Here is a 21,065-nt window from a genome sequence, read left to right as displayed (position 1 = left end):
TTTGAAGTCATACAGCAGGTCAATCCAGTGGCTTTCAGGCTCCGGTTACCGAACCACATGAAGCTGCACCCAGTTTTTCACAGGTCGTTGCTGTCACCGTATAGAGGAGACAGTGAGGGGAGGGTCACTAGGGGACCAGCAATGGAGGAGAAGGAACACAGCTACCATGTAGCGGAGATCCTCGATTCCAGGTGGAAGGGAGATCAAGTAGAGTATTTGGTAATGTGGGAAGGGGAACCGGAGTCGGAAAACACCTGGGTTAGGGCAGAGGATGTCAATGACGAGGTTTTAACAGAGACTTTTCATCAGAGGTTCCCACGTAAACCTCAGCCTGTAGCGAGGTTCCGAAGGGAATACTTTGCCACCACCGACGAGGAAGAGGAGTTGGAGGGGTTCCCAGATTCTGAAGAGGAGGAGGATTCAGCTGGCCAGGACGACGATCGATGGAGAGAATTGTTCGAGACGTCAGAAGATGAGGAAGATTCGTTTCGGGGTTTTAGCCCTTCACCTCCCAGGGGGGAGGAATTGGGAGGGGGTGAGGGGGGCCCTGGAGGGGAGGTGGATGTCAGGGAACTGCCATCAGAGCATCAGGTGGTGGAGGGACTCAGGCAGGATGAAAGAGACTCAACTGCTGAAGCAGGGACCAGCAGGGGGAGGAGTGGGTCTCTGAGGGAATGCGAGCAGGAGGGAGGGCTCAGGGAGGCTTCCAGCGAGAACAGTGGGGAGGTATCGGAGTCTCCCATAGGGAGACCCATACCTCGCAGGAAACTGTCACGCCGTGAGTCCAGGAGACGCGTTTCCGTTAAGGAACTTCTTTGCTGGAAACGCTTCCGCAGACAGCCACTGTCGGACTCTACTAGTGACTAGAGCAGACATGTCTGAGGAGCTCCGTCACACACGGAGGTTTGTGGGGGCGCACAAACTCTGAGGGAGCACGTTTTCACGCACAAGCAGCTAATCAAACCCTCACAATTATGTAACAAAAATGAGTAAATATCTAAGTGGTTTACATAAAATAGTATAATTTTTATTCAAAAATACTTATAAAACTAGCCAACATTAAGAGTAGGCAGACAATTTAACAACACAGATAAAATCCACATAATTTTAAAAAAACTATTTAAAAAATAATCTGGATAGGCTTGTTGAAACAATAAAGTATTTGGCAGGCATTAAAAATAGCAAAACTTAAATGTCTGCTAGAGATTTATTTTACAAAATGAAAGCTGGAAATTCAGGAAGAATTTCAGAGGGGAAGAAGCAGAGGTGTGGTTCCTGGATTGGAGGAAGGCATCAAACATCACTTCAGACTCATTTGTTTTCAATCCTAGTAGGATACCTTTAATTACTGAAATCATATATTTATTACAGCAGCACCTGATACAGACGCGAGATCCACCCCGACTCCCAACCTGCAATTTGGGATCCACTTCCACACATTCCCTTGATTTGTACCTAACAGCACATTATTCATCCTAAAATGACAATTCACAGAACAATATACATGTTACTTTAGCATTACTACTGAATTCAAACCAGTGGTTTTTACACTTGCTCTTAACCCAAAAGGCAGAGAAGCCATTGAAAACCGATGATTTTTAAAGATTCCCTCACAATTTCAGTGAGGCACCTGGGCATTTTTGTCCTTTTGGATTTCATTTCAGTGCATGGTGGTAAGGGGGGGGGAGGCTCTTGCTTTTCCTACCCACACTTTGCAGCACTTATGGAAATGGATATAAATACCATTTCAGAATAAGATGTTTTTAGCCCAGACGCTCATTTGGTTTTGGTCAGTTGGAGACAGACTAACAGTGACTAACACAACAGAAATTTTACCTTCTTTACAAAACGTTTCAGCTCCAGATTTCATCAGTTGCTCTGATAAAAATGACGCTGTTCCCAAGGTCGCTTTGGTGCGGTGTGTGTGTGTGTGTGTAAACAGTGAGGTCAAAGGGGAATTAAGTGCAAAAAAAGAAAGAACAGAGGAAGTGTACTGATCATACAGCTTGGCATTCAGGAGTTAGGGTGTGATAATTTTTTTTAAAAATTGTTATTATTTATTAAACTCCACTGTCGCTTTTTCTTTCCCAGGGCAAACCAAAGCAACTTACAACCAAACAGACTGACAAATATCCATGGGCCAGGCCAGGAGCGCCCACACCGCCTCCCACAAGAGACAGCGATCTTCCTTTAAAGCTTCAAATGGCCTCAGACCCGTATACCTGAAGGAGCGTCTCCACCTCCATCGTTCAGCCTGGACACTGAAGTCCAGTTCCAAGGGCCTTCTGGCAGTTCCCTCACTGCAAGAAGTGAGGTTGCAGGGAACCAGGCAGAGGGCCTTCTCAGTAGTGGCGCCTGCCCTGTGGAACGCCCTCCCATCAGATGTCAAGGAAATAAACAACTATCTGACTTTTAGAAGACATCTGAAGGCAGCCCTGTTTAGGGAAGTTTTTAATGCTTGATGTTTTATTGTATTTTAAATATTTTGTTGGAGGCTGCCCAGAGTGGCTGGGGAAACCCAGCCAGACGGGCGGGATATAAATAATAAATTACTATTATTATTCCCTCACGCCTCAGAGGATGCCAACCTGAGAGGGCGGGCGAAATATATAATAAAATAAAATAAATGTCCAGTAGCACCTTAGAGACCAACTAAGTTTCTTCTTATTGCGAGAAGTGAGGTTACAGGGAACCAGACAGAGGGCCTTCTCAGTAGTGGCACCCACCCTGTGGAACGCCCTCCCTTCAGATGTGAAGGAAATAAGTAGCTATCTTCTCTTTAAAAGAAATCTGAAGGCAGCCCTGTTTAGGGAAGTTTTTAATATTTGATGCTGTATTGTTTTTAACACTCGATTGGAAGCCACCCAAAGTGGCTGGGGAAACTCAGCCAGATGGGAGGGGTATAAATGATTAATAATAATAATAATAATAATAATAATTAGCTTTCGTGTGCATGCAAACTTCACTAAGGTGGGGCAGGAGAGGGGAGAGTGACAGGCCCACAGGCGAAACAGAGAGACCCGAGCTCCTTCTCGGGAGGGCGTGGCTCTCAGGCCTGCCGAAACAGAGAGGAAAGCTCAGTGGATGAGGAAACAAGCTCAGCCGCGAGCGGATTTGTTGGCGTCGTCGCCAAGCTGGGCGGTGAGCGCCAGCCCAGCTTCGGCAGCAGTAGGCGGAGCTGGAGGGCGGGTTGTCACTCAAGAGGAGACATGGGCTGGGCTGGCGAGACAAAGGCAGAAAAGCGAGCGGCGGTGGGCGGAGTCTGAGTGCCAGGCAGTGCCGGCCGGTGTCTGGCCCGAGCGGAGGGGCGTGGCCCGAGCGAAGAGGGGCGGAGACTCTGGTTCGTCGCGGTGAGCTGAAACTTGCGGAGGAAGCAGCAGACGCCAGATCTGAAAAAAGCCATGGCGGAGGCGGCAGCCGAGAAAGGTGAGGCGAGCAGCGCCTGTCACGTGACCGTCGTTAGGGCACGTGACAGACTATGCGTTTCCTTCCCTCCACGCTCTTCTTTTGCTTAATTACCAATAAGAGAAAGAGGACATCACGGTCCTTCCTCCCGTTAATAGAGAACTGAAGAGCGCGCGTGCGAGGCTCTTTGCACATGCTCAGAGGTTCACTGCCCAAGCTCAGAATCGACCTCTTGATCGCTTGCCTGGAGGCCCTTATTTTTTTTACACACCTCTCCGGGCACTAAAAATGATGTCTTGTACTCAAGCCCTGCTTAAGCCTTCCTCCTTGCCTCTACACTGAATTTCTTACGGGTTGAGCGGCGTGGTGGGCAGATTTCCTCCCCCTTCCCCCACTGAATATCGCCTGACGGTCATTTTAGAGGGGTTGTGTTTCTGTGTTTTGCCTTTGCCTTTAGGGAGTCCTTGCTTCTCTCTTGCTCCACTGAGTCTGTTTTTGTGGTCCCAGCTTGAGCCCAATATCGTATTTACATGAAGATTTATATTCTGCTTCTTAACTCGATGTCCTGTCAAATATTAAAACCTAGGAACATGTATATAGAAACTTCCAAGAAAATACAAAATAAACCTGCAGCAAATGCTCCCCTGCATGCACATTCAAATTATAAGCTTTGCAATGGTCAGTGTGAAGTTCCTTTCTGTGATTCCTGCCCCACCTCTTTTCTCTGCCAGGGAACCACATGAAAGTAGGGTCCCATTGAAATACACTGCAATATTTGATGCGAACATATTAGCTGCTTTCAGGGTGGTGATGTAAGTGCTCCCATAATTATGTTAGCAAGCAAAAACTGTGTTGTATCCAGCTTAGTTTTACTTAAGAGTAGACCCTTTATAATAATAATAATAATTTATTATTTATACCCAGCCCATCTGGCTGGGTTTCCCTTTGGAATTAATGTACCTAAGTTAGCCATGGCTATTAATTTCAAGAAGTCTACTCTTGAGTAGAACTAACATCAGCTACAGCCCACAATTTCCAAGTGGGGCACAACTGCCTTAGTATCAATTGTTTCATTGCACATTGTAATTGTGAAACACAATCATGGGTAAAATTGCCATCTGTGAGACTTTCCCCCTCCCTTAGTTTTGCAACTTTTGCCTTATGTTCATTTTTGTCTGCAGCTTACTACAGATTCCTTGTGCTTTTCTTCAATTGCCTCCTGACCTTTGGCTCTTACTTCTGCTTTGATATCCCCAGTGTTTTGCAAGAGCAGTTTCAAGGGGTAAGTGCTTAGGTGGGAATGAGCAACAGTATTCTGTAAAAGGTCATATTGACTGCAGTCTTGAGACAAAATGGGTTGGTGGGTATAAATACAAAATGTCTCTGAGCCCAAGTCTTTTCAAGCTGACCAGGTCAAAGAAGAGAGCTGTTTCTACAGCTGAAGAGCATATACAGTCATGTTGTTGTTGTTTAGTCCTTTAGTCGTGTCCGACTTCGTGACCCCATGGACCAGAGCACGCCAGGCACTCCTGTTTTCCACCGCCTCCCGCAGTTTGGTCAGGCTCATGTTTGTAGCTTCGAGAACACTGTCCAACCATCTCGTCCTCTGTCGTCCCCTTCTCCTTGTGCCCTCCATCTTTCCCAACATCAGGGTCTTTTCCAGGGAGTCTTCTCTTCTCATGAGGTGGCCAAAGTATTGGAGCCTCAACTTCATGATCTGTCTTTCCAGTGAGCACTCAGGGCTGATTTCCTTAAGAATGGATAGGTTATATACAGTCATACCTCGGGTTAAATGCGCTTTGAGTTGAGAGCATTCAAGTTGCGCTCTGCGGCAACCCGGAAGTAACGGAGCGTGTTACTTCTGGGTTTCGCCGCATGCGCAGACGCTCAAAATGACGTCATGCGCAGAAGCGGCAAAAAGCGATGCGCGCGTGCGCAGATGTGCTGTTGCTAGATACATTTACCTCTAGATGCGAACGGGGCTCTGGAACGGATCCCATTCGTATCTAGAGGTACCACTGTATGTTGGAATTATTTTTGTTGCCTCCAGGACTCAAGCAAAACTGATAGTTTAAATGCCGTCACAGTTTCTACAGACTAGATTTGTACATCTTTGTCCAAAATGCAACATACCTGGAATTCATCTTCAGTTGGAGTACTTTAGACATCAGGGGAGGGGAACACATGACCTCCCAGATGTTGGACACCAACCCTCATCAGCCTCAGCCAGCATGAGCAATGGTCAGGGATGATTGTGGGAATTGTAGTCCAGCTACATGAGGTGTCTCATCCCTGGATTAGAAGGATTCATGACTGAGGATAAGTTTATCATTATGTGTACTAATGGAAAACTCAGTTCTGTGAGTGGCCAAAGTGGTACCATTTAAAGGAGAGGTATTGGCAGGCTTCAGGGAGACAATGAAGGTTTGCAGAACTCCTCAAAGCTTCCCAATAAGGACTGAATGTGCCCAGTGGTTACAGAACACTGGTTTAGTGTTGGGAGGAGAACAAGATACAAGGTGAAGGTCTCTCTCAGCTCTCCAACTCTGTCAGGTAAGATCCTTTAAGTAGAGATAGACCTGGAATCTTTTGCATGCAGAGCACTGATCGGTTGCTGAGCTGTGGGACTGGCCTGTCCTAAAAGTATGTCTTCTCCAACCATTTAAAACCATTTTCCTCCTTTTGTATGAGGGCCAACCAGTTCCTACTCTCTACCTATAATTCCCAAGAGTCCTAACAGTTTGCTACATGAAATAATCTTAGGAAATCGATAAAGAGCATTAGCCACCTAAGGCAAAGCAAGCAACTGGGTGTCTTGGAATAGCTGAATCCAGATGTCCCCCTACTCAACCCCTTGTTTATTTCTGGAACTCATTTCCTTTTACTCTGACTTGTTATATAGAATCTAACCTGTCCCAATGACACGCACCACAACGGCACAGGGCATAATGGAACTGACTGTGTGGAAGGCCTGGGAATGACGCCTGAAGAGTACAATCTTCTGTATGCTATCTATGCCTGGACGTAAGTCATTCTTCTGTATCTTCCTATATACATTAAAAAGTAAGGCTATCGGCATGCTGCAGTTTCAGGGGCTACCGATAGGCCAACTCCAGCGTGACAAATGGCAGATAGGCAAGTGAGAAAGTAGCGGGGGGGGGCAGGTGGCCCATGCGAGCTGTTTAACTCTGTGTGTGTGCGTGTGTGCGCGCGCACGCATGCGTGTATTCTTCACAGTGCCATTTGGCCAATAACTCAATGAAGCTCTCCCCTCCGTTAAATGCAACTGCAGCAAGGTTTGGCAGAGTGTAGAGGGGTACCATATTTTTCGCCCTATAGGACGCACTTTTTCCCCTCCAAAAATGAAGGGGAAATGTGTGTGCGTCCTATGGGGCGAATGCAGGCTTTTGCTGAAGCCTGGAGAGCGAGAGGGGTCAGTGCGCACCGACCCCTCTCGCTCTCCAGGCTTCAGGAATCTATCCGCAAGCCGTGGGAGAGCTGCGCGACTTCGCGCAGCTCTCCCACGGCTTGCGGATAGCAGCCTGTTCTGAGGGCTGGGGTCGGGGGAAGCTCGGGCTTCCCCCACCCCAGCCCCACACCTGGGGGGGGGAATATTTTTTTTCTTTATTCCCCCCCCCCCAAAAAAAAGCTAGGTGCACCCTATGGGCTGGTGCGCCCTATGGGGCGAAAAATACGGTACTTCACTGAGCAAACATCCCCTCCATTTATATTTATCTTTTAAGTATATCTATGTATATGTGGGGATGTATATGGGAAAGGCTGTCAGTGGCTGCTAACAATGTTGACTGAGTTCTCCTGTCAGAGGCAGCATGTATCTGAGTACCAGGTACTGGGACTCACAAGTGCAGAGGGTGCGGTGTTCTCCTGTCGTAGAATTGTAGAGCTGGAAGGGACCACAAGGATCATCAAGTCCAGTCCCCTGTAATGCAGGAATCTTTTTGCCCAACGTGAAGCTCGAACCCACCACCCTGAAATCAAGAGTCTTATGCTCTAACAACTGAGCTTTAATCTGGGCTGGTATGCATCTGAGTACCAGGTGCAGAGGGTGATATGTACTCAAGTCCTGTTCTTGGGCTTTGCATAGGGCATGTGGTTGGTTACTGTGGGAGCTGGATGTTAGACTAGATGGGCCTTTGGTCTGCTCCAGCAGGGCTCTTCTAACACAGAAACAGGAAATAAGTAGAAGCAAACACATTTATTCATTTTTTTAAAAAACCAATAACTCTTTTTTTCTTTTGTTTCCCATAGCAATGCACTGGTGGTGATCATGGCTGGCTTTTTAATTGACAAACTGGGAAATCGCTGTAAGTTCTGAGGCGTTGAACTATGGATGATTGTTCGCCCTCCCCACTTGACTTCTTGCTTTCAGAGGTCATCTGGTGAATCCATTCTGTGCGCTCCTTTGTTTTCCATTTGTTTTCTGTGACGCAGTTGGCAAGGATGCAAAAAGGGACTGTTTGTTATGTGGCACTCAGTATACTTGGCCGCCTAAGTCATTTAGGGCTTTAAACACTAATATGAGCACTTTGAATTGGGCCCGGAAACAAACTGGAAACCTATGAAGCTGTTTTAGAAAGGTGTTGTGTACATTGGAATAAACCTGTGTGAATTGGAATATATCTGTACAGTGGTGCCTCACAAGACGAAAAGAATCCGTTCTGTGATTCTCTTCGTCTAGCGGTTTTTTCGTCTTGCGAAGCAAGCCCATTGAAGGATTCGCAGATTAGCGCTATTAGCGGCTTTTAGCGTCTTATCTGCTGATCGGATCAGCTGATAAGCGGCTTAGAAAAAGGGGGGAAGGAAAAAAACCAGCAGGAACTCGCAAAACATTGTCGTCTTGCGAAGCAAGCCCATAGGAAATTTGTTTTGCGAAGCACCTCCAAAACGGAAAACTCTTTCGTCTAGTGAGTTTTCCGTCTTGCGAGGCATTCGTCTTGCGGGGCACCACTGTACACAGTTTATGGTCGATGCCAGCATTTAACAGAACAACCCAAACTGTGGGAAAGTGCCCACTGGTGATACACCAGCTTACCAGTATACCTGAAGGAACGTCTCCACCTCCATCGTTCAGCCCAGACACTGAGGTCCAGTTCCAAGGGCCTTCTGGCAGTTCCCTCACTGCGGGAAGTGAGGTTACAGGGAACCAGGCAGAGGGCCTTCTCAGTAGTGGCACCCGCCCCGTGGAACGCCCTTGCATTAGATGTCTAGGAAATAAACAACTATCTGACTTTTAGAAGACATCTGAAGGCAGCCCTGTTTAGAGAAGTTTTTATCGTTTTTTAATATTCTGTAGGGAGCCACCCAGAGTAGTTGGGTTAACCCAGCCAGATGGGTGGGGTACGAATAATAAATTATCATTATTAAAAGCCCCTGTGTCCAAACCCCAGTTCAGAAGACACTGAAGCTGGCAGAGTGTATTTCTGCCAATGTGGGATTTCCTCTGCTAGCGGTTCTCCAGGTGTGCTGTTTCCCAGCTCAACACATCTGGAGTTTGGATTAGTGGAGGCTAGTCCATTAGAGCGAATGGGGCAGTGACCAGCCAACTCAGTCTGCCCTCAGCTCACCCCTCACCTGTCTTACGTTCTTTCTTACAACCACCCCAGCAGGTAGCACTGGTTGTCAACTTCATCCTCCTTAGTCTCAGTGTTGCCCTTGTGGAATTCAGTGGGGAGGAGGATGGGGACAGAGCTGCAATTACCTGTCATTGGCTCTGTCTCCACTTTGCTCTGGCTTCACATACCATTGGCCTACTGCCTTATGCCCTGCCATTTGCAATGGGCACAAGCTGCCACTTGTTTGGATTACACAATATTTCAGGAAGAGTGTTCACTGAGATGTGCCCGTTAGCAGCAAACCAGAGACATGCAAAATGGGCCAGTAATGTTTCCCTGTTGGATGCCATTCCAATTAATAGACAGGCATTGCGTGCTCAAGTCTTATCGAAATAGTCATAGACCTGGATCCAAGAACTGGCCTCCTCTTACTTCTCCAGTTTGCATAGTTGTTAAAAGCCCATTTGCGTTGATTTAATGAACTTCTTCCATCTTCTTCTTCCCTAGTTGGTGTATTTCTCTTCTCTTTCCTCACTGTCCTGGGATCATCCATATTTGCCCTGGGCTCTCACTTCAGAGGAACTCCGTACCTCTTGCCGCTGATGCTGACGGGCAGGTTGCTTTTCGGCTCTGGAAACGGGTCACTGACAAGTAAGGAGAGAAAGAAATCTTTTTTTCAGTTAAGACAGGGGTGGCTTAATTTTGTAGATTTTAATTGCTGTGCATTGCCTTGGGGAATCCAAAGTCATATGTGTTTTACATGGATAAATGTCTGTACTGCTGATTGGAGATGCTCTGGTTTCCATTTCTGGTCTTTTCCCTTCTAGTGTTCACATGGTTTCACATTTAGCTTTTTTGTTTTTTATTGTTTGTTTGTGACTGTTCTGTTCACTACCTTGAGTATTTTATGAAAATATGGGCTATAGGTTTTGTTATCAACTCTTCTCCATTTTCAGCATCTATCTTTTTCATGAAATCACTTAATAACACTGCTGTCTTCTCTGCTATTTGAGTTGTGCAGAATCGTATCACAGCCTTCTGGTTCAAGGGGAAGGAGTTGGCTCTGGCGTTTGGGCTAACACTCTCCTTTTCCCGGCTCGGAAGTGTCCTCAACTTCTTCTTCACCCAGCAGTTTGAAAGTCACTTTGGCATCCAGTGGACTCTCTGGGGAGGTGAGTTTCATGTCAGCTTGCCTCTACAGTAGGGGCCTGAGAACCTGAGGGTTCACATTCCATTCTGGACAACTTTCTACGGCCCACATACCAGTGGTCCATGTGGTCAGAGGCAAAAGTGGTCAGAACAGCGAACATGAATTTCCCCTTTGTACAGTAGGCCGTTTTCTACATATACTCGCACTCTCTCTGCTCTATGCTCCACCCTGGCAAAACAAGAAGCATTATCAGAGTCCCAGGGAATGTTCCAGCCAGACGAAAACAAACAAACTCAAGCAGGGCTGGTGAGAGATGTGACTAGAGAGAGTGTGCGGTCTGGGGAGAGTCCCAGGGGCTTTATAGAGAGGCCTGGGATGCTGTGTTGCCCCCCCCCCCGGGCCTTAAATTTCCCATTCCTGAAATGGAGCCTTTCAAGAAGGCCAGTTTATATTGCAGCGAATACACTGTGTCATCCCTCAAGCAAGCACTTCTGTGTCCAAAATACCATATTTTCGCCAATAGGAAGTAGCAGTGCTTGTACAATATGATTCTTGACTTGGTTATTAGGCCCGTTGCAATGTGAAATGCTGTCTGGAATGTGGCTGCATGAGTGTGCAGGCAGCTACATACAGTAGTGCCCTATGGCATCAGTGGTGATGAACAATGCAACTCTTAATGCACTTCCAAGTAGGAATTGTGCTTTGGTGCTAGTAGGGGTGGTCATCCTGCAAAGATGACCCTAACTGACTAAAATATGTGTGTGTGTGTGTGTGTTGCAGTGGGAGAAGACCCTTGCCAGTTTCACCTCTCTAGTATTTTTTTTTTCCAATTAGCTGGGCTTCCTGTCCCCAAATGAACCCAAACCACGTTCTTGTCTAACACGAGTATTCCAGTGATCACAGTTCCACCTACCATTCGTTCTTCTCTGCCTGCAGGGACTTTCTTATGTGTCCTGGGCTTTCTTTCTGCTGTTGTCGTCAGTGTGCTGGACAAGGTGGGCATGAAGCAGCTCGGATTGGATGGAGTTATCCAGCAAGAGTCCAAGAAAGTGGTACGTGAGGCAGAAGTTGCACTGAGCCACATACATGCTTGTTTTTCCGTTGTGAGCTTTGTGTGCAAAGGCCAAGAGCCTCATTTATCACTGGCAGCCAGGAGAGGGAGCAAGTGCCTTTTAGCAAAAGTCTCCAAGCTGTAGCTCCCCAATTTTCTTTCTCTGCAAAGAGGGGGTGGTGTGCCTGTTACCCTGAAAGCTTTTTGCCCATCAAGTATGTTTGACTGGCAGCTGTTTGGCCCATCTAGGACAGCACCACGAATTTGGACCCTGATTTGAGTCAACAGTGACCTGGAGTTTTGGTTCTCATTGCCATGGCATGATGTAATCTTGTTTGTGGGGACCCTTTTTTGCTCTGCAGCTTCATGCACTGTTGGTTTATTACTGGAAGAACAGGAAAGGTCTCTTTCCCCACTACATTCAATGTAGGGAGCCCCTAACACAGGCTGTAAAGATACTGGCATGAACTGCCAGAGCCAGATTTGAATGAAACCTCAATGCTGCACTAGGCTTAGTGCTGGATTTATGCACAGGCTAAGTAATCCACAGCTTACGGCCCCAAAATACATATTTTTCACTACATCCCAAGTTTTACATAATTGATTTTTTAAAATAAAGGAAACTGGGAAACAGAGTCTATGATATGATACCTGCTCTGTCCCTGAGCTAGTGTTGTCACAGAATATTTCCGTTCTTATCCTTCCTGACTAAAAAGGTATAATAATAATCTGTGTGGTGATCCTCTTTCCTTAGGTAGTAGTGGTGAAAATTCAGCCCTAGAGCAGGGATGGAAAACCTGAGGCCCTTTAGGTAATGTTGGACTTCACCTCCCATCAGCCAGAGCTGGCATGACCAGTGGTGAGGAATGATGGGAATTGTAGTCCAGGGACACCTGAAGGGCCACAGATTCCTCATCCCTGCCCTGGAGCTTTTAACCTTCAGAGTTTTGGATGAGGACATGGTGCCATTTGCGTAAGTTACAGGAAATCTCTTAGGAGCAGACTGACAACTGAACCAATGACTTGGGAGACGTAGCCTGGACAGTCATCTGCTTGAGATGCTTTATATCTGGATCTCCTGCATGGAGCAGCGAGGTGAACCAGATAGTTGAAAAAGACCCTCCAACTCTGTGATTCTATGATGTGCATTTTATTTTTCTCTAATTGGCAGCGGGTTCAGGATGTCCGACACCTACCACTTCGCTATTGGCTCCTGGTCCTGACCATCATGTTTTTCTACAACGGGATCTTTCCTTTCGTGGCGGATGCCAGGTAAACGGTTTACTGTGGTGGTTTTAGTGACTCGTCCCAATGCTGAGGTTTGGTTGAAGCTGGAAGAAGTATGAATGTTAATAAGTGAGTGAGAAGTGGGCAGAATGGCCCAAACTCATACGGACTGGGCAGCAGAGTCCCCTCTACTACATTAGTTTTGTCTAGCTCTGCCTTGCCAATCTGGTTCTCTTATGTGGTCCTAGAACAAACTAGGCCTAGAAGGGTTCAGGATTACTAGTTTCCAAAGTATTCCCTGTTGGCAAATCAATACCATTCCCGTTGGACTTAAAACTTGTAGGATGAACTGTGATTTAATGGCTGCACTGGCTGCTGGTCCATTTCTGGGCCCAGTTCAAAGTACTGGTACACACCTTCAAAGCAGGGATGAAGAGCCTGTGGCCAAGTGTTGCCAGCTACAACTCCTGTATCACTGGCCATGCTGCTGGTGCCAGTTGGGAGTCCAACATCTGGAGGTTTGCATGGTTCCCCATCCCTGCTTCAAAGTACTTTATGGCTTGGAACCAGGGTAGATGAAGGTCTGGCTTTTTGCTTCTGTTGCATGAGATGATTATCAGAAGACTGTCTTTCAATGTCTTATGAAGCATCTCTGATTTCAAAATACAGTGGTACCTCTGGTTACGTACTTAATTCATTCCAGCTCAACCTGAAACTGTTCTTAACCTGAAGCACCACTTTAGCTAATGGGGCCTCCCGCTGCTGCCACGCCGCCGGAGCCCGATTTCTGTTCTCATCCTGAAGCAAAGTTCTTAACCTGAGGTAATATTTCTGGGTTAGCGGAGTCTGTAACCTGAAGCGTATGTAACCCGAGGTACCACTGTATAGTAAAAACCATATACATATATTTTTTTAAAAAAGCATTCTAAAACAGATAAAACATTCTAAAACATTAAATGCATTCTCTCAGCCAGTGACCTCAGGAACAGTGCATTGTAGCCATCCAATGTCTGGGTAAACAGGAATGTTTTAAAATTCTTGCTAAGCCAATAATGAGGGAGACAGACACACCTCATCTCATTACTATGTCAGGTAAGCTGCTTTGGGAAAGTTCTTCAAGGATGGGAGATAAATCCTAATAATAACAGCAGCAGCAGCAGCAGCAGCAGCAACTCCTCTTCCTCAAGCGGGAGGGTAGATACCAAAGGCCTGATACCTTTGCAGAGCTTTCAGAAGTCATTAATTCTGGAAAAAGTCCTGCTTTCAATACATCCTGAGTGGCTGCAGCCAAAAAGCCCCTGGCACCCAGCCAGCTTCTTGGGCTGTGCTTGGTCTTCAAAGTGCCCTACATGGCAGCTCTTGGCTCGTATTGCAGCTTCCTCAGGCTGGGGCTCCTTTTCCTTGTCTTGGGAGATCTCATCCTTTCTGATTCCACCTTAAAATGCTGTGACCTTGGCAGATTTCCTGCACGGCTCTTCTACATCAGCAAAACGTGTATTGATTGGAGGGGTTGAGATGTGACGTTAAGCCATTGGTACAGCGAGACAATTTTAGACTCTGGACTTAATGGGTCTTTTTTTTTTAAGGGGGGCTGTTGTCTTTAGATGGTCATGTGTATTACGCCACTTCCTATGAAATGTGGCAAGCTAGCCATGCTGTGTTTTGGGGGGCTTCCACCTCATTCTTTTGACGTCTGCCTCAAAAGTCCTGCCCTGATAGCACCACTATGTTAGGGAAGTGCAAAGCCGAACAGGAGTTTTGCTAGGGATTTAAAGACTCTGGTCACAGGCATGGTCTACGGCAGGGGTAGCCAATGTGATGGCCTCTAGATGCTGTTGTACCATAGCTCTGATCAGCCCTGGGCAGAAGGCCAGTTTATCAAACAACGTTGTTTTTATTCTCAGGGAGCTCTAGGAATTGTAGCTTTATAAGGAAATGATGGTCTCCTGATAGCTCTCAGAACCCTTAGGAAGCTGCAGGATTCCCTGGGGGAAGCCATGACTGTTAAACAGTACTTAAAATAAATGGTGCAGATGTGGCTATTTGTCTGCAGAGGCCCTTGGAAAAAAGCAAGGCAGAAGAGCTCAATTGTTTCCATATGGATAAAAAGGAAACCTTTCTGTCATGTGATCTAGAATCTTAATGGGGTTCTCTCTCCTGCAACCCTTTCCAGCAAGTTTATCCAAGATAAGTATCCTGGCTATACCCAACAGGCAGCTGCTTACATTGCTGGGGCAGTTTACGACAGCTCCCTTGTTCTCTCAGCGGCAGTCGGCATACTGATCGTAAGTACTTGTGTCACTGGCTTTGGTGTAACACTTGGGCGGGGGTTGGAATTCCTTGACATGGTTTCTGCAGGGCAAGAGCTGCACATTCAGCTATTCCACTGGAGTAGCAGGATTTTGCAAATCGAAACGAGGAGGGCTGGGTTTTGGAACCTGACCGCAAGTTAGATGAAATCATAGATTGGATTGCTTTTATATATATTTTTAAAAAGCCTTACAATGCACTGTATTTTTCCGTGTATAAGATCCCCCCGTGTATAAGACGCCCCCTATTTGGGGGGACACAAAATTAAGAAAAGGGGGGAGGCTTGCCCACAGTTGTTGAGTTTTGGGGGGCTGGTTTGCCTAGATCGACAATTGGTATCGCACGCGTCACCAATTCCGCCAATCATCTGCCTGCTTGCCAACATCAGTCGCCAAACGACAGCAGCATTTGCTGCAGCCACTAATCACCTGCCAAATCGCCACTAAAAATCTCCTGCTCACGGCAGCAACCAATCCCATTTCTGACATTATTTTATAAGAAAAAAACCTCGTCTTATACACAGAAAACTATGGCATTTTAGACAACCAAGCAGATCGCCAAGCATTACAGCAGTGTATGTAGAATTATTACTTTTTCTTCATTTTTCAGGATTATGTTGGACTGAGAGGTGTATTTGCCGTTGGCTGCGCAGTGCTGACTTTGCCCGTCTTTGCCCTCTTGGCTTTCACGTTCGTTCCTCCACTTGTCTCTACCATCTGGCTGGGCATTACCTACTCCTTTGCAGCCGTAAGTCATCAGAAATGTGATGTTATCTCCCCATTCCTGGTTTCTGCTTCCCTAGAATACATGGGATAGGTTCGACATCATTTACCTAGTGCCTGGCTCATTAGAGGAAGTTTCCATGTTCCCTCTTTTAGGTACATGGGTGCAAACAAAAGCCGAAGCTGGAAAAAATCCATTCCCCCTAGTTTAACAGTCTTACTTCTCAAATCACCTATTTTCTCACTGTTTCTGTTGTTTTAATCACCTCTTAACAGGCTAGCATGTGGCCCTCTATACCCCTTGTGGTCCCCCAGGCAACCTTGGGAACAGCCATGGGGCTTGCAACATCCGTACAGATGATTGGAATTGGCCTCTCTAATGTGATTGTGGGACGGATTCTGGGAACAAAGTCGAGGTGAGAATAGTTGCTTTTCTTCCTCCCTCACAGTTGTGCCGTCAAGAAAATGACACCATTGTCACCATCACTCCTGAACCCCAGATCCCATGTTGCTCACTCCTGAACCCCAGATCCCAAGGCTTGGGGATGGGATCACATTATTTTGCATGTCTACATGATTGGGCGGGACACAGGTGGCGCTGTGGGTTAAACTACAGAGCCTAGGATTTGCCGATCAGAAGGTGACCTGGAAGCTGTATGCCGGCTCCCTCGGCCAATAAAGCGAGATGAGCACTGCAACCCCAGAGTCGGTCACGACTGGACCTAATGGTCAGGGGTCCCCTTTACCTTACATGATTAGGCTGCCATATTTCCATGACTTGTCTGTCAAAAATGGCATCTGGGTTGAATTTTCGGAAACCAGTTAAAATGTCTGGGGAAACCCAAGCATATGGCAGCAGACATTGGAAGTGTTGAATTTTTTGCAAATTTCCAAAAAAACTTCAATTTTGGGTGGGGGGAGATTTTGAAAAAGAAAAAAAAAAGCAGCCCACAACTTTGGCCAAAAATTAATAATTCCAGATTTTCACTTCTTGAAAAATGGCAACCCTACTACATAAGGGGATGTAAGTTCTCAAGCAATTGGCTGTCTTGTTTGCCATATGTACTTTTATTATTATTTACCTTGCAGCGAGTTAAAGATCCCATTGTGGCGATGGCAACAGATGATGGTCTTCATGCTGGCAAACACCATTGCTTGCATTGTTGCCTCTGTCAGCCTCAACATAGTGGACAAGAAGCAGGTAAGGATCAGTATTTGGGGCATTTGCCATAAAGAAGCCTAATTCTGTTCCACATTCCTGCCTGATAATATCTTTCCTTTTTAAAGTTCTGTCCCAAAGATTGCCTAAGGAAATCATCATAATGCACAGCCAAGATTGGCTAAAATTTCAGAACCCCAAACTGGGCCATTAAGAAGACTGGTGGTGGCAGCAAAGTTCTGCCCATTTCTTTTGATTTTTGGTCCTCTCTCATTCTTTATGCCATACGCTAATAAGTCAGGTTCCCCCAGCAAAGATGCTGTTGTGCAGGTAACCCAAAATCCTAGCAAAATAATACCACTGCACGTTGGTTTTTAAAAATTCAGTTGTTGCTAATTAGGAAAACATTGAATGACTTTATGCAAAGCCACGAGGTTCCACACTGTATCCAGAAATGGAGGATTTTGTCTTACTGCATTTTCTAGTAAGGAATAAATGTTTTAGGGAGTTGGTTTCAGTTCTAAAGCACCTTTTTCATGAGAGAACTGTAGAGCAGGAGAGGAAGCAGGTCGCTAGACAAATGAGTCTTAACTTTAGACAGACCCAGCCTGACTCCAGTTATTACTGCTAATTACTTTATTTAAAATAGAGATGAGGAGCTTGCAGCCTTTACCTCTTGCTGCTAGGGGTAACCAAAATTGATATGGCTTGTGGGTGGTGGCAGATATGTTAAAACTTCTCCCCAGTTCTCTGCTGCTGCTGCTGTCCTTGCGACCAACTTCCCTGAATAAGGCCACTAGGGTGTAATTATGACCAGGAGGTAACGCTTCTCAGGCAGACCTGATAGAATGTGATTCCTGCTTTATATGGTGGTGAAATAGGGTTTGGAAAAATCATAGTCTAGCACCCCAGCTGACAGCGAGATTCCAAAAACCCAAAATAATGTCTAGTTTCATTTTCCTGACTTCTTTTTCTAGGGTGGAACATTGAACCGTTCAACAAAGCGCTCATCAACAGAGGAGCCTGCCAGGCAGCCTGTAGACACAGCCCCACTCCTCAGTGAGGTGGAAGATGAAGGATCCATCAACTAGGAAGCCCTCTGTGGGCTACTGTCTAATATTTCATTAAGGAATCTAAACATAAGTCCAACTTACAGTACAGTCCCTTTTTAGGCCCTCGTATACATGTAAGTTGGGCTTATGTTAGGAACGAAAGGGAAATCTTACACTATGAGGTTCTACAAATCTGCCATGTGCCAAGAAAGCCTGTAATACTGCCTCTTGGGCACTGGAGCTATTTAAGTGCGGTCATAGAAGAATACTTCAACAAGAGGACAGTTACTTCCTGGCTCTCCAGTACAGGCAGAATTTTTCTGCATGTTGTAGTTTGAAAAGCACAGAAGCAACACTAATGGAAGTCAAATCCTACTGAAATCAATGGGAATTCAGTGAGTAAATTTGCAAGTTACATCTTTATCATATAAGACCCACTTAAGCATTGGGATATTCAAAACATGTCTTCTAAGAATCTCTGCTGCAGGCCTAGGTATCTATCCTGTTATTATGTTTGCAGGTAGTGTGGACATCCCCTTCAAATGTAGCACAATCTCTTGGCGAACGTGAACCTCAAAAAGCTATGAAATGAATAGGAGTCAATATTATTTCATGCTGGCTCATGCCCATGTCTTGACCTAATCCGTTTTCTATGACAGAGGCCCCAAACAAAACTTGGTGTGTATGCACACTGATTCCTTGATATTAGCCAAAATAACAAATAGGAGCTGCAGCAAAATACTGCAATGTCGACTGCTCCAGTTCAAGGTTGTAAGACCACGAGAGCAGCCCTTGCTAGGTCTGTCCAAAGGCCCCTCCAGTCCTGTATTCCGTTCTCACAGTGACTAACCAGAAGTTTATGGGAAGCCCACAAGCATCACCTGAGCACAAGAGTGTTCTCTCTACCTGTCATTCCTGGCAGTTGACATTCAGAGGCATACTGCGTCTGAAAGAGAGGGAGACTACAGAGGAAAGGGCTATCACTACACCTTGTGGTAGTTCTAACTCTGCACTGTTAGGGTTGCAGTCAGCCATGCCCTTTTCCAGAACGCTTTATTCCATCCCAAGATGGCTACTCTACTGGGCATTTCCCTCAAGCTGCTACTATCTGCCTCTTGTAGTGCTTAGATTGACAACTGGAGAGTGAGCTTGCTATTAGTATATAGGACATACATGCACATGCAGTGGATGAAAAGAAATACTTTACTTATTTGATGGTTTTAGAATTCTTGACAAACATAAGTCCAAATTGATCAAGATCCCCAATGGAGTAGTTTTCAGTGAGTTGGTTGCCTGCCTGCAAATTCCTACATTCTTGCATTGCTGGGAGTTGGACTAGATGACCCTTGGGCTCCCTTCCAACTCTACAGTTCTATGATTCTGTGAAACAGATAATGCTAGCACCTTCCTTCAGGCTATTAAATCTTGCCAAAACTTATCCATGTTTACATTCAAGAGCTTGGTGTGGAGCCAGCAACACAACATGTACTGGAAAAACAACTTCTTGGCTTTCATCCCAGGCTTTTACATGGATAATGTTGGCTGTGAGCTATTTGAATAACATATCTATAATACCAGGGGTGGTAGAATCTATGGCTGTCTAGATTATTGGTGGATTACAGCTTCCATGATGCCCAACTACTAGCCATTCTGGCTGGGGGCTTATGAGAATTCAACAATATATGGAATACTACAGGTTAGTTTATGCTCTGCAGTAAAAATTGTTTAGAAAGCTGCATTTGACAAATGCCTTCAGTTTAATAAGTTTTCACCTAGGGGGTCTTACCTATTGCATGAATTTGGGCCTTGCCCAGTCTGCAAATGCCCATATGCAGAGAGCTTCCACCAACAATACCGTGTTTGGAGTAAAGTATTTTTTTCCATACCTCCTATGAAGTTCTTGCTCTGCTGATGTCCAAAGAGTTGGGGCTTTTGTGCTCATGTAGCTTTCCAGCACACACATCAGTGTTACTAACACAGGACTGTTACAGAGAAAATACTTCCAAGTCTTCCAAAAGGAATAATGTACATCACTAAATATTCCTACTCCAGCAATGGGTAAGGTGGCAGCTATTACCAGCATTATCCTTCTTTGGTACTAGAGTTTAGTAATGTAAACATAAATTTATAGGAAAAGTGTAGGTAATATTTTTGGTCAGAAGGCTACAGAAAAATCTGAAGCAGGGCAGTACTTTGATTCTTAGAAGCCTCAAGGAGGCTTGTCAGATTAATAACACAAGTTAAAAAGGTAGTACTCTACCCAGAACAACTTCCAGTCTTTCCCCCTTTGCCACAATATCTCTTTTTACACCTAGTGATTATGTACAGGAATTTCTACGCTATACTGCAACAACATTAACAGAATGCTGATTTTGGCTTGCTAACGCCACTAGGAGAAAGGAATTAAAAGATTTTTAATATTTCTTAAATGATTTCCTTGAAGTTGTGTGACCACACCAGTATTAAATCACTAGCACAAGTTGATTAACTTAATGACAACACTGCTCATTTTCAAGTACTGGAGAAAAGAGTATTGCTTAATGTTGCTGAGAGGTCAAATTAGGAACCATCTGCAGGCAACCAGAGAATTGTATTGAAAGGCAGCTACTATCTTCAGCTAATGTGAGGACAGAACAGATGGTACAGAAATGAATCCAATAAAGTTAACGCTTCTGTCCTAAGTGATTGAAGACTGAGTCAGCCTTAACATATTTTACTGCAAAAGAAACATTCTGTTAGCAATATTAAAAAGTGAAGGAGGTAGAAAAACATTCCCCTCCTTGCATAGAGAGTATATATTTAGAAAATGGACTATTTATACTGTAACCTGCTACAAAGTTGTTGAGGTAGGGGTTAAGGTGAAAACTAGTCAGTGAAGGGTTTCAAGTCACTGTAGCATAGCTAATGACAATACCACTTCACTGGCCAATAACACACAAAATAAAGTTCCGCGTATTCTGTTTACTTTTTCTTGCAATAGTACTGGCATCAGTGAATTTACACAGCAATGCATGGGGAACTCTTCTAATAACTTGCATAGCCAAATTGGATGGTGCTTCACTGAATACAAAAGGATAGGTCCCTTTTCTAAGATGCTTACAAAGTTGACAAAGGGGAAACTGAAGAAGGATGGGGATGAGGTAAACAAATGATATGCAGTTCATTCAGTTGCAAGTATTTGGGCTAAGGCACAGTAGGAATTGAAGAGGTTGTGCCAAACATGCTTCACAGAAGAGATGGATTTTTTGAGAGGATGGTTTTGAAGGAATAGAGAAATGTCATTTAGAAGAATGGTAGCATGAGTTTGGGCTATGAACCACAGGTGTGACAACTTCCAACTAGAAAAGGCCCTCCTTACAAGTGTTGATTGTACAGACAGACACCTGAATCTCTTGATTCTGAATTAAGATACTTTC

General features: G+C 45.3%; 2 protein-coding genes across 4 annotated transcripts in view; one reads left to right on the top strand and one right to left on the bottom strand.

Annotated features, from left to right (window-relative positions):
• Positions 1-1,885, bottom strand: part of MAPK8IP3 (mitogen-activated protein kinase 8 interacting protein 3) — an 84,251-nt gene extending 82,366 nt beyond the window's left edge. For all 3 annotated transcript variants that reach the window (XM_081170312.1, XM_081170310.1, XM_081170311.1), the window contains exon 1: positions 1,837-1,885. In XM_081170312.1, the coding sequence (XP_081026438.1) occupies positions 1,837-1,870 (34 nt within the window). In that variant the 5' untranslated portion in view covers positions 1,871-1,885. The remainder of the gene's footprint in view (positions 1-1,836) is intronic.
• A 1,304-nt stretch (positions 1,886-3,189) lies between these two features.
• On the top strand, positions 3,190-20,613 carry LOC308573327 (lysosomal dipeptide transporter MFSD1-like). Its single transcript, XM_081170118.1, has 13 exons — positions 3,190-3,426; positions 4,587-4,687; positions 6,308-6,429; positions 7,675-7,730; positions 9,486-9,629; positions 9,992-10,150; positions 11,065-11,180; positions 12,351-12,451; positions 14,580-14,691; positions 15,326-15,463; positions 15,715-15,854; positions 16,528-16,639; positions 17,575-20,613. Exons 1-13 carry the CDS (start codon positions 3,402-3,404, stop codon positions 17,686-17,688), a joined length of 1,440 nt encoding a protein of 479 aa, XP_081026244.1. The 5' UTR covers positions 3,190-3,401; the 3' UTR covers positions 17,689-20,613.
• The last annotated feature ends 452 nt before the right edge of the window (positions 20,614-21,065 follow it).

The sequence above is a fragment of the Podarcis bocagei genome, assembly GCF_964188305.1.
Source record: "Podarcis bocagei genome assembly, chromosome: 14".
Classification (NCBI taxonomy): Eukaryota; Metazoa; Chordata; class Lepidosauria; order Squamata; family Lacertidae; genus Podarcis; species Podarcis bocagei.
This window is presented reverse-complemented; position numbering and strand designations above follow the sequence as displayed.

Bases quoted from the DNA above. Each gene is read 5' to 3' on its own strand.
- LOC308573327 (XM_081170118.1), top strand. From the start codon at position 3,402: ATGGCGGAGGCGGCAGCCGAGAAAG. The intron at 7,731-9,485 runs GTAAGTTCTGAG...CTTCTTCCCTAG, and splicing joins TGACAAACTGGGAAATCGCT to TTGGTGTATTTCTCTTCTCT. The intron at 9,630-9,991 runs GTAAGGAGAGAA...CTGCTATTTGAG, and splicing joins TGGAAACGGGTCACTGACAA to TTGTGCAGAATCGTATCACA.